Source organism: Myotis brandtii, unplaced genomic scaffold (genome assembly GCF_000412655.1).
Source record: "Myotis brandtii unplaced genomic scaffold, ASM41265v1 scaffold123, whole genome shotgun sequence".
Lineage (NCBI taxonomy): Eukaryota > Metazoa > Chordata > Mammalia > Chiroptera > Vespertilionidae > Myotis > Myotis brandtii.
The window spans coordinates 14,843,556-14,858,040 of record NW_005354291.1 but is presented as its reverse complement, the minus strand read 5'-3'; the positions used below and the strand labels follow the sequence as shown (position 1 = coordinate 14,858,040).

Genomic DNA, 14,485 nt, shown 5'->3' with positions numbered 1-14,485 from the left:
ATTAGATAAGCTAAAATTTTGTTAGCTGGGACATGGGGTCCCTTGATGGAAGGACAAATGGGTAAACAAGGCCAATCTGCTGCTCTGTCACTGATCCACAGGAAACAGCTTCAGCTCTCCTGTCGCAGCACCCATCCAGGAAAAACATGTCTCATGCCAGTTTCCTTTTATTCTGTCAGACCCTAGAGTGCCAGTTCTCCCCCCAAATCCCTATTCTCTCCACCCAACAGAAACATTTCCTGGATTGTGGTTGATGTTCTAGTGATTTCCTCATTTTTAAAAGGGATATTCAAGAGACTGATAAATTGATCAAAATTCTTTTAACTCAGAATCCCCAAAATTACTAAAACCATCACTTATAAAAATGGTCATTGAACGGGTTCCACTCTCCCCACCCCCAATTAGGTGCTTGTTTCTGTGGCCTGAAAATAAGGAGGCAGAATCATGGAGGTCTCTTGTCTATGGTGAAGGCAACTGAGTGAACTATATGAATCGATAAACAAAATGTGACATATCTCTATTATGGAATATGATCTGGCTGTGAAAGGAGATGAAGTACTGATACATACTACCACATGAATGAACTCTAAAAACATTACACTAAGAGAATCCAGTCACAAAAGACCATGTATTGTATGACTCCATTTGTAGAGGATGTCCTGAACAGGCAAATTCATAGAGACAGAAAGTAGATTACTGGTTACCAAGTGCTGGGGGGTTGGAGGCTGGGGGGTGACTGCTAATGGGCTTTTTGGGGTGATGAATTAGATTATAGTGGTGGGTGCACAACTCTCTGAATGTACTAAAAACCACTGAATTATACACCCCAAAATGGTAAATTTTATGGTATATGTATATGGGTTATTTCAATCAAATTGTTTTTAAAAGGGTCATGAAGCTGTTGGCTGAACATTACTGGTGTCAGCTACTGTGCTCAGCATCTTAGTCCACACTTTTCTACTTCCTCCTAACAACCTCTGGGAGTTGGTTATTAACCTCTTTTTCTCGATAAAAACAAACATTAAACTCAGGTAAACTGAGTAAATGTTCATGAACACAAAGCTAAGGAGCAGAATGGGGAATCAAATCAAGGTCTGACTTTAAAGCCCATGCTCTTTTCATTACATCCACATTTAAATGGGCACAAGGTGCAAAATTTGCAAGGAAGTTACAGAACCTCAAATTTTATAAGAACAGTTTACTTTTGAGAATTGAACCTTATATTCCCAGATTGAAGACTACGGGTTTCTTCCAAACAGACCACAGAGACAAATTTAAAACAATCACTTTATTAAAAATAGCAAATTTCACAAATACTCATTTCACATTTTGTTACCACTGGCCATTGGCAAACACACCAGTGTGTGTATGATTGTCTGACGTAAACTGAAGCTGGGCTGCCACAAAAAGCCTGGGCATCACCAACTTACATCAACAGTGGAGTAAGCTTGGTGAGCTCAGGAAGGACAATCCCTCGGCCCTATCAACAACATTTAGCACAATGCATTTCAAGTATAACCCAGAAGGCAACAATAATAAGCATAGCAGCACAACCTGTGTATCATGTTTCCTGACTAAGCCTTCCACAAGGCCTAGCCTCCAGTTATGGTGAATTACAGCAAGTCAAGTTTACCACAAGCAGTTATGAGAAAATCATTACACTTGCGCTTTAATTACTTTAATTCCTTATTGTGGGAGATGATTCTGCTGCTGGATTCAGCTGGAAAAGTAAATAATGCTGCTTTTCTTCAAACCACAAGAAAGCAACTGCATTTCATTTTAGCTGGTAGAAGTATTTGGAACGTCTTGTGCATCTGTCAAATGCAGTTTTTGTCTGAATTCATGAGTTAAGATTTTCATTCTACAATAAGTAATTATTTTAAATTTCTGAAAATTACACTCAGGAGCTAAGAGACAGGGGCATTTTTAAAAAAAAAGAAATATGTCTAAAGGGAAAGTTCCTATGTGCTTTTGAGAAGCTTAGAGGTGGTAAGACAATTTTTAAATGTAGTGAAGTAATTATAACTATACCTAGAATTTGAAGACTTTCAAGAAAAAATCAGACTCAAGACTAAAATTCAGCAATTAATAACAGTATATGTTACAGTAATAAGAGTAATTTACATACATATATAAATATATATATTTATACATTTTATGTATATATAATGTGGTTTGGAAAATTTCACATACACATTATTATGTGTAGCAATCACCACATATTACAGAGGACACTGAGATGTTAAACAATTTGACCAAGGTTACATTACCAAAATGTGGAACCAAATTTCAAAAATTAAATCTCTTGACTCTATAATAACCTTTCTAATATCTCATTTTTGGTTCAAAGGAGATGTCTTACCTCTCAAATGAAATTATTCTGTAGGTAGAATCATTTCTTACTGTTCTTATGTACCTCACATTGTGCCTATCACATTGTAAAAAAAATTTTTTTTAAGTTCCTGAAATAGTTGCTCTGAATTAAAATGTCAAAACCTGAATATTTTACATGTACCTTGGTGCTTTCCTTTAAGCAATCTTATAATACACGTTGTACACTTAATTATGAAAATGTCACTTCACAAGCTATGGAAGTATCCCTTAAATGTCTGATTCTCAATGTTATGCATTTACAATATTATATGTAATAATATTAGATTAAGCATAGTATATCGGGATATCCAACTGCCATTTAGCCTCAGAATATAAGATTCAAAATAATTTATATGACAACTAGCCTAATCCTCAATTCTCTTGATGAAAAAGTATTTTTAATTTGTTTTAAAAATACAAAACAATACAAAGTAAAGCAGAACAAACCAAAAACAAACAAAACAACTAGAAAATTCCATTTGGAAAACAAAAGGGAAGAGAGATGGCCCTAGTAAATAATAGATATCTTTGTTCAATACATCTAAAAATCACATCTTTCTAAAACACGATTGGGATTATTCACCAGAAATTATAATTTGTAGACTTTTCACTGTTGACATTAGACAAAGGATACATGGAAGAATTCAATTCTTCTAACTGTAACATAAGAAACACATTTAATTTTAATTTTTATAATATAAACATAATAAATATCATAACTATGCATTTTTAAATAAATTCTTTTTCATGTAAGCTTTCTTTAAATGAAAAAGCAAAATACTAAAATTTCCAGACTGGGAAATTCACTTATAAAGTAGCTTTAGCATTTGTTAAATAAGAATATGTGGAGGGAATTAAATCAGATGATACAATTGGAGTTTCCTAACTATGCTTAAAATCATGCATAATTATAGTCTTCTCTAATAATAGTTTTTAAAAGACAAAAGTTGCCATTTTAATAATCAAAATCTTTAAAACCTTTGTGGACTACAAAAAGATTGCACATGACATTCAGTTTTCAGTGTGAGGTAGAATTAATCATCCCTACAAGGAAAAATCCGAGTTACAGAAATGTTAAATTGCTCAGTTACAAATGCAGACCCTGGACTAAACAAAGGCTTTCTGGTTTCAAATCAGTGTTGTTTTCAGCATACCACAGTCACTCTCCTAAATGTATTATACATTAAGCTTATATTTGTAAAAGGAAATAGTTGCAACACTGAAAATAGTAGACTTGAAATAAAAAGTATAAGCATGAAATTTTTAAAGTATGGGCATATAATTTCCCTCACTTTTACTTATTCAAAAGATAGAGAAAAGCAATAAAATGTCATTGGTGACTAGGAAACTATTCTGAAACTAAAGTACATTGAATTCAATTTTTATTTTTGTTCAAAAAAAGATTTAAAGAGGCAAATTTAGTTCACACTTCTCAGTGTAAGAATCATAGTTGGTGTTATGGGGCTGACTTACGTCCTCCCAAAATTCATTTTTGAGTCCTATACCCAAAACCTTAGAATGTGACGGTATTTGGAGAGAGGGTCTTTCAAGAGGTAATTAAGTGAAAATGAGGCCATTAGGTTGGGCCCTAATCCAAAATGACAAGCAGAGGAAATGTGGACACAGGTGCCCATGCGGAGAAGGAGAACTTGAAGGTGGCCATCTACAAGTCAAGGAAAGAGGCCGCAGAAGAAACCACCCTGCCAAAACCTTATCTTCAATTCTTAGCCTCCGGAACTATGAGAAAATATATTTGTGGTTTAAGCCACCCAGTACTTTGTTATGGCAACTCTAGCAAGTTAGTACACATGGAAATGTGTTAAACTACCATAATTACCAAACGTAGTTCTATATTTAAAAATAAGTAACTACCCTGAATAAATAAGGCAATGTATATTAATCATGTTGGGATTTTTTGACATACTACCCTTCTACATCTTAAGATATTATCATATATGTACAGAAGGTAATATTTTGCTTGAAGGTTAGCCAGCATTCTCAGAATATATGCATAGTTTCTTTGGATTATGTTTCTTTAAAAAAAGATGCCCTAACCGGTTTGGCTCAGTGGATAGAGCGTCGGCCTGCGGACACAAGGGTCCCAGGTTCAATTCCGGTCAAGGGCATGTACCTTGGTTGCGGGCACATACCCAGTAGGGGGTGTGCAGGAGGCAGCTGATCGATGTTTCTCTCTCATCGATGTTTCTAACTCTCTATCCCTCTCCCTTCCTCTCTGTAAAAAATCAATAAAATATATTTTTTTAAAAAAAGAGTAAAGTACAGCATGGATGAAACCTGAAAACATTACACTAAGTGAAAGAATCCCAACAAAAAGCCACATGTTGTATGATTCTACTTATATGAAATTAAAGGCCCGATGCACGAAATTCGTGCACGGGTGGAGTCCCTAGACCTGACCAGTGATCAGGGCCTATTGGGGCCATCTCGCCCAGTCCCGACAGAAGCTGGGCGGGCCTCAGGGAGAGAGGAGGGGGAGGGGGGAGGGGAGGGGAGAGGGGGAGGGGAGCGACCAGGCAGGTTGGCTGGCCTTGGGAGGTTGGCTGTGGGAGCGCACTGACCACTAGGGGGCAGCTCCTGCATTGAGCATCTGCCCCCTGGTGGTCAGTAAGCGTCATAGCAACTGGTCGGCCAGTCATTCTGGTCATTTGGTCATAACGGTCACTTAGGCTTTTATATATATACTAGAGGCCCGATGCACAAAATTCGTGCAAGAGTAGGCCTTCCTTCCCCTGGCTGCCGTTACCGGCTTCCCTCTGGCACCCAGGACCCGGGCTTCCCTCGCAGCCCGACTTCGTCCGGATGGTCATCCGGAAGGATGTCCAGTCTAATTAGCATGTTACGCTTTTATTATTATAGATAGATGTCCAGAATAGGCAAACTCATAGAGACAGAAAGTAGATTCATGGTTGCTAGGGGGTGGGGAAGGGGAGAACAGAGAGTTATAGGGTTTCTTTTTGGAGTGATGAAGATGTTCTGAAATTGGTGGTGATGTCTGCACAACATTGTGAATATACTAAAAACCACTGCATTTTATACTTTAAAATAGTTAAAATAGTACATTTTATCTCAATAAAAATATTTATTAAGAATAAAGAGAGCCCAGCTGGCGTGGCTCAGAGGTTAAGTGTTGACCTATGAACCCGGAGGTCGCGGTTTGATTCCCGGTCAGGGCACATGCCTGGGTTGTGGGCTTGATCCCCAGTGTAGGGCGTGCAGGAGGCAGCTGATCAATGATTTTCTGTGGGGGCAAGAAACACATGAGAAACCTCTGTACCTTCTCAATTCTGCTGTGAACCTAAAACTGCTCTGAAAAATAAACTTCTTTAAAAAAAAAAAAAAAAAGAATAAAGAGAAAGAACTATACTCACGTCAGAAAGAAGCCTATCGAGATTAGAGTCACTAGCCGTCTTCCTCTTATCCTCAGGAAGTTCCTCTAACTCCCCATACAGCTCCAAATTCAAGCGAGCTAATTTCTCCTGCATTCCCCGAACATGTTCCATCTGTTCAATGGAACATTCATTTCCTGGGGGAACATTCCAAAACATTAATAAAGATTAAGATGGAGGAAATACTCAAACTCCAGGTGCTGCAAAAGAAATTGATTATCATTTTCTTTTATAAATTGCTTTGTTAATGATTGAATATTTTCTGGACATAGTAAGTCAAATTTCTGACTGGAAAAACAATGACAACCTAAGAAATGACCATGGGCACTAAACAAATCAGATAGGAAAGATAAAAAAACAACAAAACAAACTATCCCTCAGGTATAATTATCTCCAATTTGACAACTCTCATTTGAATCAAGTGATCCAACATTTTATAATAATCTGGATGAAATTAAGAGTCATATAAATACTTCAACTACAAATCCTTTGTCAACCAATTAGGTATTCCTCCTTTAAGAAAAATATATGAAAATATTCATGAAGCATGTAGAACGTTATGAAGCACACAATGCAATATTTTCAATTGTATACACAGCAGTACAACGTAATTGATAAATAAAATCTAAGAGGACTGCATTTCATGCCTCTGGACTCTTTTTTTAAAAAAACAAAAGAAAATGACACCGTAAACAGGAATAACAAAATACATACAGAAAATAGGATATAAACATGTTGAAAAGTGGTAAATACAAACATCTATTGCTTACCAAAGGCTTGAAGTTTCCCAGAGTGGAAATCATTCAAAAGGCTGAGAAGCCCCTTCTCCATCTCCTGAACGTCTGAGACATCAGTGAGAAAGGAATGCTGAATCGGGGTTGACTGAGCTCCTTTTCCCTCCCCTCCCTGAGGTTTTGTCTTTTCCTTCACCGCTCTGCAAATAAGATACAATTAAAAGTTGGTTGTGTGTACCTGTCTTTAAAAAGAGATGGTTATTTTCAGACTGTTCTCGGTTAAGCAAAATTTCTGAATTAAATTTTCCCTTAAAAACAAGAAATCAGAACAAATTCAGTATTAAATAAAACCAAGCTAGAAATTAAAAGGACAAGTTGTGAAAAATCTCAAACAAATGTATAAAACATAACTACTAAGGTATATAAAAAGTTTGGTTAATACATTTATATATTGTGCTCATTCTTTGGACTACAAAAAACTGAAAAGAAAATTAGTATTTTTACTATCCTACGTTTCATATATTTTTAATAGATTTGTTTCTTAGAGAGGGAGGGAGAGACAGAAACATCAATATGAGAGAGACACATAGATCGGTTCCCCCATGCACCCCGACCATGGATCAAACCCACAACTTTTTGGTGCGTAGGACGCTCCAATCAACTGAGCCACACCAGCCAAGGCCATGTTTCATATTGTATTTCTCAGTAAAACATACACCTTTCCCTTTTAAACTTTACCCTATTTGTTTCTTGAACTATCAGTTGTTGAACAAGTGGTTATGGAGTCCCTACTCCGTAGCTGACACTATGCCAGATACTGGATATATAAAGATGCACACGGCATCAATCATTGCACGGAAGAGTGCCCAGTCTAAGGAGAAAGGAAGTCAGATAAATTACAAACCACCATATGATGGAGTGCTAAAAGCCTGTTATTAACCTTGACTCCTCCAACTTCCTAAGGCCCCCACATACAGTCATGCAGTCCTATCTATATATATAAAAGACTAATATGCAAAGTGTCCCCTTGGGAGTTCCACCAGGAGAACAGGAGTTCGATCACTCGCTATGACCTGCGCTGACCACCAGGGGGTGGCGTGGAACATGGCAAGCGACCAGTGGCGGCAGTGGGGGCGCTGAGGGAGCGAGGGAAGGAGGAGGCGGAGAGGCAGGGAACCTGATGAGCCCTGATTGCTGGCCAGGCCTAGGGACCCTAACCATGCACAAATTTTGTGCACCAGGCCTCTAGTTGATTATAATCATAGATATCTCTCTAATCTTTCTAGTTCTCTCTCTCCACTGCCACTACCTATCTCTTGACTGAACCCTCTAACACTTCCCAACTGGTCTTCCTGTCTCTATGTGTTGTCTCCAAGCCCCTTATGAAGCCTCCCCATAGACCAGCCAAGTCAATTTTTTAAAGAGTAAAATCAGATCATATAAATTTACTTAATTCAAACCCTTCAGTAGCTTTGCACCGCCTGCTGGATAAAGCCCAATATCCTTAAGAAGCCCTATCCTCTCCTGTCTATGTATGCTCTAGACATTCAGAATGTCCAGTTTGCTTCCTATAATTCTATTCTCTTATCTAACTACATGCTAACCCTCTGTCTGCAGTAGCATCCTTCTCCTCACTGCCATCTTTATCTCAGTTCAAATGCAACTTCCTCAGGAAGGCCGTTTTAGAACTCCTAGACTAGATTAGTTCTTACTACATGTATCTAGCGTATACCAGGCTCTCCAATGTGATACGGGAACAGAGACAGAGCAGTTCACTCAACCAAGGGACAGCCAGGGAAAACTTCCTAAAGGTGACATGTGAGTGAAGCCGTAAAGAATAAGTAGGAGTTCACCAGGCAAAAAAGGAAGAAGGGTTGTATATTATCTGTGAACCCCAATACATACTATAATCCTGACATGCACACATAGTCAGTACTCAATTAGTTTCTTTGTAATGTTTCATGAAGACATCTCTTCCACAACTGCACTCACCACAATAAAGATAAGATGAAGATGGTGGGTGAGACTGAGGGGGTAGCAAGAAAGAAACTAATGCTCTTTACAAGAAATCAACTTAGAACAAATAAGCTGCAGACAGTAGGTTAGTAACAGCTCGCCACAAAGCAAGATCTGTGTCTTATATACATATTAGGTTTAATATCATTATTTAGGACCTTGGCATCAACTTCACCTGTGAGCTTATTAGAAATGCTTATCTGGGGCCCTACCCCAGACTAAATGATTTGGAATCTGCATTTTAAAAAGATTCCCAAGAGATCTATCTTCACACTAAAATCTGAGATAGCCTTAGCTGGTTTGGCTCAGTGGATGGAGCGCCGGACTTCGGACTAAAGGGTCCCGGGTTTGATTCTAGTCAGGGGCACATGCCTGGGTTGCGGGCTCAATCCCCAGTGGGGGACGTGCAGGAGGCAGCCAATCAAAGATTCTCTCTCATCATTGATGTTTCTCTCTCTCCCTCTCTCTTCCTCTCTAAATTCAATAAAAATATATTTTTTTAAAAATCTGAGATAAACTACTTTTGACTATAAGGTTTTAGTATATACAATGCTTATCTTTTCTTTCACATTGGAAATTTATTTTTTAAAAAGTAAAATCAGATCATATAAATTTACTTAATTCAAACCCTTCAGTAGCTTTGTTTATTTCCACTTCAATGTTTTTGATTTGTTGCACTGTCTCATTTTATATTAAAATAATTCAACAATAAAAAAGCACTCATTGAAATTATACTAGGTGCAAAGCCACATTGTAAGTACTGTCTGACACATACGGATTATCAAGATTGCTCCATCCTCAGGAAGCCTACACTCCTGAGGAAAGTAGGAAATAAAAGTACAAGGTAGAAAATGACAATGAGATATAAACAAACTGCTGTAAGAATTTAGGAAGAGGAGTGATTGCCTCCTAGTTTTCTCTTTCCACCAACCATAAACCATATTCAAAATTTGACTCTAAGTCAAACTCCTCCAGAAGGAAAACCCCTTTCCAATGTGATAATTTATGAAACCCCATAACTCTTGTTGTTTATCATTTAATTCCTATTGGAATGTTCCTTTTGTTTCCTCAGAGTGAGAGACCATCATCAAGGCAAGATTTTTTCTTTAGCGGAAGCCCAATGGCCACAGAGTACTACACGCATTACTTCCTCAACTGACTCTCCACCAGGTGCTTGCAATTGGAAGTAAGTTTCTTTAGTCCTAACTAGAAAAACAATTGAGATTATGAAATGCTTTTTTCTCTCAAAAAATGTTATCTTGCTTTCCAAATATTTAATACTACAAAATATTCACACATTTACAACAGTAATACGTAACACATTTAAACACCATTCCTGTTTCCTTTAGAGCAGTGGTTCTCAACCTTCTTAATGCCGCGACCCTTTAATACAGTTCCTCATGTTGTGGTGACCCCCAATTTCATTGTTACAAATTGAACATAATTAAAGCATAGTGATTAATCACAAAAACAATATGTAATTATATATGTGTTTTCCGATGGTCTTAGGCGACCCCTGTGAAAGGGTTGTTCGACCCCCAAAGGGGTCGCGACCCACAGGTTGAGAACCGCTGCTTTAGAGCCTGAAGACGAAGGATGTTCACCAATAGTAATGATCACTTCGAGGTGATGAAATTTTAGTGCTTTAAATTTCTGCTTTGAATTCTTCCTGTGTTCAAATTTTTACAATCCATACAAATCATTTCTACAAAAACAATGAAACCACACTTTTTAAAACATAAAAACTACCAAAGCACAAACACTCATCTTAGTTAAAAGAACAAACAAAGAATCCCAAATGTCCTTTATCTCACTTCTGGCTAGCTCATCAACTTTTTCTACAAGATTTCTTGCTCTGTTTATTTTAATCTGAGACACAGTAAGGACCTTCAAACCCATCATTCATTTTGCACTGTCTAATCTCTATACATGCACTTTAAACTTCATAACTTTTTCCTAAAACACATATAATATGTGCCTCAACGGTTTAAAAGTCAAGAGAAAAAAATATAAGAATTATAGGATTTAATATTTACTTCCATAGCATTTTGCTGTGATAATAGGAAAGAAAAAATATTCACCTTTTTAACTTTGGTCGCTGTGAAGTTGACTGTGATGCAGGATTTGAAAACCCTGTACTTTTACTAACTGGAATGGCATTTTTTTTGGCATTAACAACCTGAGTAGAGTGGGCACTAAAAGACTTAGGACTCCTCCTCTTCACTTTCCGCTCCTCCATTGTTGTAAGTTCCTTATGGCACCAAGGCCAGCTTCTTATGACCTAAGGAAATAGGGAAAAATTATACACATGTATGCTGTAATATGCCAAAATGAAAAAGGTTCGATACCCACTTCATAGACTAAAGACGATCAAGAAATTCAGAGATTGTTAAAGAAAGTTAGAACCAGGGTGCCTTAAATTTAATCTACCGTATTTTTACACAGAAGCCCTAAGCCAAAGTGACAAATTTTTTTCCACCACTTTATTCACTCATCCCATAAATATTAACTCTCTTCCAGTTTCCTGGCACTATTCTGAGCATTGGGGAAATGGCAAAGTCCCTGCCCTCCAAAAACCTGCATTACTGAAGGGGAACAATACATAAAAAAATAAACAAAACAGCCACTTGATATTCCCAGCCTGACTCAAGCTTCAAGTGGCCTTTAGGTCTCCCTTCAAAAATATATTCTTAGCCCTAGCTGGTTTGGCTCAGTGGATACAGCATCAGCCTGCAGATTGAAGGGTCTCAAGTTCGATTCAGGTCAAGGGCACATGCTTGGGTTGCGGGCTTGATCCCCAGTACAGGGCGAGCAGGAGGCAGCCGACCAATGATTCTCTCTCATCATTGATGTTTCTATCTCTCTCTCCCTCTCCCTTCCTCTCTGAAATCAATAAAAATATATTTAATATGTATACATATATTCTTAGAAGAACCAACTAGATTCAAACAGATGTATACTTGAGAGGGGTATCTGCATTTTAACTAGTAACTAGAAACCTTATTTCAACCACCAAGCAAAAACTCAATGTCTGTGTAGGGATAATACTGATTCTAGTTCCTTGACCAAGTGAAGTTATGTAACATTAAATTTATGCCGTAACTATTTTTAATATACTTTCTCTACCTATTGCCACAGAAACATGGAACTTTACTATATATGTTTAGTTTTGCTAATATCAAAAAGATTACACTATGAAGTTACAGCTGGCCCTTCCATAGAGTATAACTGTAAGGTCTTGTGTTTATTCAATACTTTCCCCTTACTTTATATATTAACCAGCTTTATTTTCCTAAGTCATCCATCTAAAAATATCCCCTACATTTCCTTTTTATTTATGCATAATATTAAGTTATTCTTAATTATATTGCTTCATGTGTCCTGAGAAATGTATATGGTTATTTACCTCACCAGATCCTAAAGTGCCTTAGGAGCATTAGGCTTTTTTTTTGTATGTTGAGTTGGATTTAATCATGCTATGATGTTCAGAAAGATTCAGATCCACTGATGTCACTTAAATAATTAATTCAGCATTATAATAAAAACAGATGTTTTGCCACTGTCTGAAATTGGTGCGCCTAGCACTGGAATTTAAACCAGAGCTCAGTTGGCTCAGGCTGACTCTAGACAATCATAACTGGAGCTATGACATCTCCAAAGGAGAGGTTTTTAAGGAAAGGCTCCAATGCCCAGCCTCTAATCCCAGATACTCAGCGAAAATCCCCTGAAATCGTGGCTAACAATTTCCCCTTTAAGGAAGCATTTTTAGTAACAGAACAGCCATTTTGGCGTTGTTTCAGCATGCAGCACAAATGAAATGAAATGGAACTCTAAAAAAAACAAACAAAAAAACTGAATAGTGCTCGGCTGGTGTGCTCAGGGGTTGAGCACTGATCCATGAGCAGGAGCTCACATTTCCATCAGGACACACGCCCGGGCTGCAGGCTCGATCCCCAGTAGGGGGCGCAGGAGGCAGCCCGTGAATGATTCTCTCTCATCACTGATGTTTCTCTCTCCCCCTCTCCCTTCCTCTCTCTGATATCAATACACACACACACACACAACTGAATAGAGACAATGGGATATAAGTTCTCCAAAGTGGCAAGATCTGTATAAAATTATGATACATATAAACACATTGGCCTTTGAATTTAATGCTAGTACACATTTGGTGATACTCGAAAAAGAAAAAAAACTTAGGAATCAAAGCAATGCAAATAGACCAATAGAAGTCTAAACCAAGATGTTCTGAGGGGCTCGAAAAGTACCCGTTAAGGAAGGTAAGACCTCTGTCGCAAGAGCACTGAAATCCTTCCTGTGTACCAAGAAGCGAGGAACCATTCAGAAAAGGCCTTTATAAACAGCTCGTGGTTTACTCACTGGTTTGAGATCAGGAACCCACAGCCTCCAAGCGGGACCACTAGGCGTCCCTCCCGCCTTCGCCCCATGCGCCTCCCCATCAGCCCACCCTTCACCGCCCGGAATCCAGCAGTGGCCTGAGTGGGTGGTGGGAGGGGCCTAAAGGGGGCCATTGCGGGGGTGCCTTTGCTTACACTTCATACCTGAGGAAAGCGGGGATCTGTCCTCGTCCTCAACCTGCAAACACCCCGAAGCCTCGGAAGCCACCGCCGCAGCTCCAGCACCTTCGGCAGGGGTCACATCCCAGACCCCGCGCCGCCACTGCGCCCTTTGTTTATGGAAGTGACGTCAGGGGGTGGAGCCTCCGTGCCCCAGCCGGAGTCTCGCCTCTTCCGGCGGCACCGGTCCCGCGCGGGTCTCCGCTCTTGGGAATCGTGTTCCTTCACTTGGCCTGCCTTCAGCCATGCCTTCTGCGGGCGTGGAAAGGAGAACCCATAGCTGGGTGTCCACTGAGAGTTTTGTGGCCCAAAAGCAGAGAAAGGTAGGGTGGCGGTGGAGGCACCCTTTCCGGAAGTTACCCCGCCCCTCGGCGAGTGTCCTCTTTTAGGCACTACATTTCCCAGCATGCTATTTGGTAAGCCCGGGGCGGAGCCAGAGTGTCGCCATAGCAACCATTCCTGGCTTGTTTCCGATACATTGCCTGAATTTGGCAAGGTAAACCAACTTGAATTTGAAAGGCAGCGTGAAAAACCGTGATGCTGAGCCCCATTAGAACCTAAATGCGACTCTGTTACTGTTAATAGCTACTCTGTTCAGGCACCAGACAGACGTTTTCTCTAAACTTCGCTCTTTTCAGAAAAGAGGGATCTAACACTCAGAAGGATTGATAAATCCACTACACATCGTGCCTCTGGAGAACGAATTGCGGATTGAGAGGGATGGCACTAGTCTAAATGAAGGGAGGCATCATGCCTCATTCACAGCCTTCCCGCGCGGGGATGGGAGTGGGGAGGTTTTAGACTCATAGACCGTTTGATTGAAGAGACGCAGGAGAGCACCACACACTTCCCCCGCATCTGCTGGGGAGGAAATGGGAAGCCGAGTCTAGAGAGGGTATCAGTGCCAGGGAAGCAGAGCACAGACGGCCCCGATTGCCCATATTTACAAATTCTGAAATGTTTTACAAAGAAAAACAGAGTAAACATTCTTGTACCCTCTCTCCAGAATGAATGGATGTTACGTTTAGTTGTTTTATATTTTTTAATGAAATAAGTGGAACATGACCAATAAAGCAGGAGCCACCTATTCCCGGCGCCATTCTACTTCCCTTTCGAAAGGCAACCACGATCTTAAATTTGATATGCATCTTCCTAATCTAGCTTTTGTATACTTTCACTATTACGATGTATTTATAAACAATAGTGAGAATGACTTGGGACTTTTGAAGTTTTATAGGAATGCTGTTATATTTTGTATATTGATCTAAAACTTAACCTTTTCACCCGATTCTGTGTCTTGGCGATCTATCCACATTGATACATATGGCTAGACTTCAGTTTTTTAACTAGATAGTATTCAATTAAATAACTTTGCCAC

The 14,485-nt window shown here is 39.1% G+C and overlaps 1 protein-coding gene across 3 annotated transcripts; it reads right to left on the bottom strand.

Annotated features, from left to right (window-relative positions):
* Positions 1–1,271: 1,271 nt before the first annotated feature.
* Positions 1,272–13,262, bottom strand: CCDC28A (coiled-coil domain containing 28A). 3 transcript variants are annotated; one of them, XM_014533870.1, is made up of 6 exons: positions 13,084–13,262; positions 10,612–10,811; positions 6,551–6,714; positions 5,763–5,917; positions 3,008–3,030; positions 1,272–1,834 (listed from the first exon to the last, which is right to left on the bottom strand). In XM_014533870.1, the coding sequence occupies exons 2-6, from the start codon at positions 10,767–10,769 to the stop codon at positions 1,780–1,782; spliced, it is 555 nt and encodes a 184-aa protein (XP_014389356.1). In that variant the 5' UTR covers positions 10,770–10,811; positions 13,084–13,262; the 3' UTR covers positions 1,272–1,779. The 3 variants fall into 3 exon arrangements, with proteins under 3 accessions (XP_014389356.1, XP_014389355.1, XP_014389357.1); XM_014533869.1 differs by having other exon boundaries at positions 13,093–13,262; XM_014533871.1 differs by lacking the exon at positions 13,084–13,262 and adding an exon at positions 12,911–13,035.
* Between the last annotated feature and the right edge of the window lie 1,223 nt (positions 13,263–14,485).

Excerpts from the sequence above, each read along its gene's own strand:
- CCDC28A (XM_014533870.1), bottom strand. The coding sequence starts at position 10,769 with ATGGAGGAGCGGAAAGTGAAGAGGAGGAGTCCTAAGTCTTTTAGTGCC. Across the intron at positions 6,715-10,611 it reads CAGCGACCAAAGTTAAAAAG|AGCGGTGAAGGAAAAGACAA; the intron begins GTGAATATTTTT and ends TCTTATTTGCAG. Across the intron at positions 1,835-3,007 it reads GAAGAATTGAATTCTTCCAT|ACAAAAACTGCATTTGACAG; the intron begins GTATCCTTTGTC and ends TCATGAATTCAG.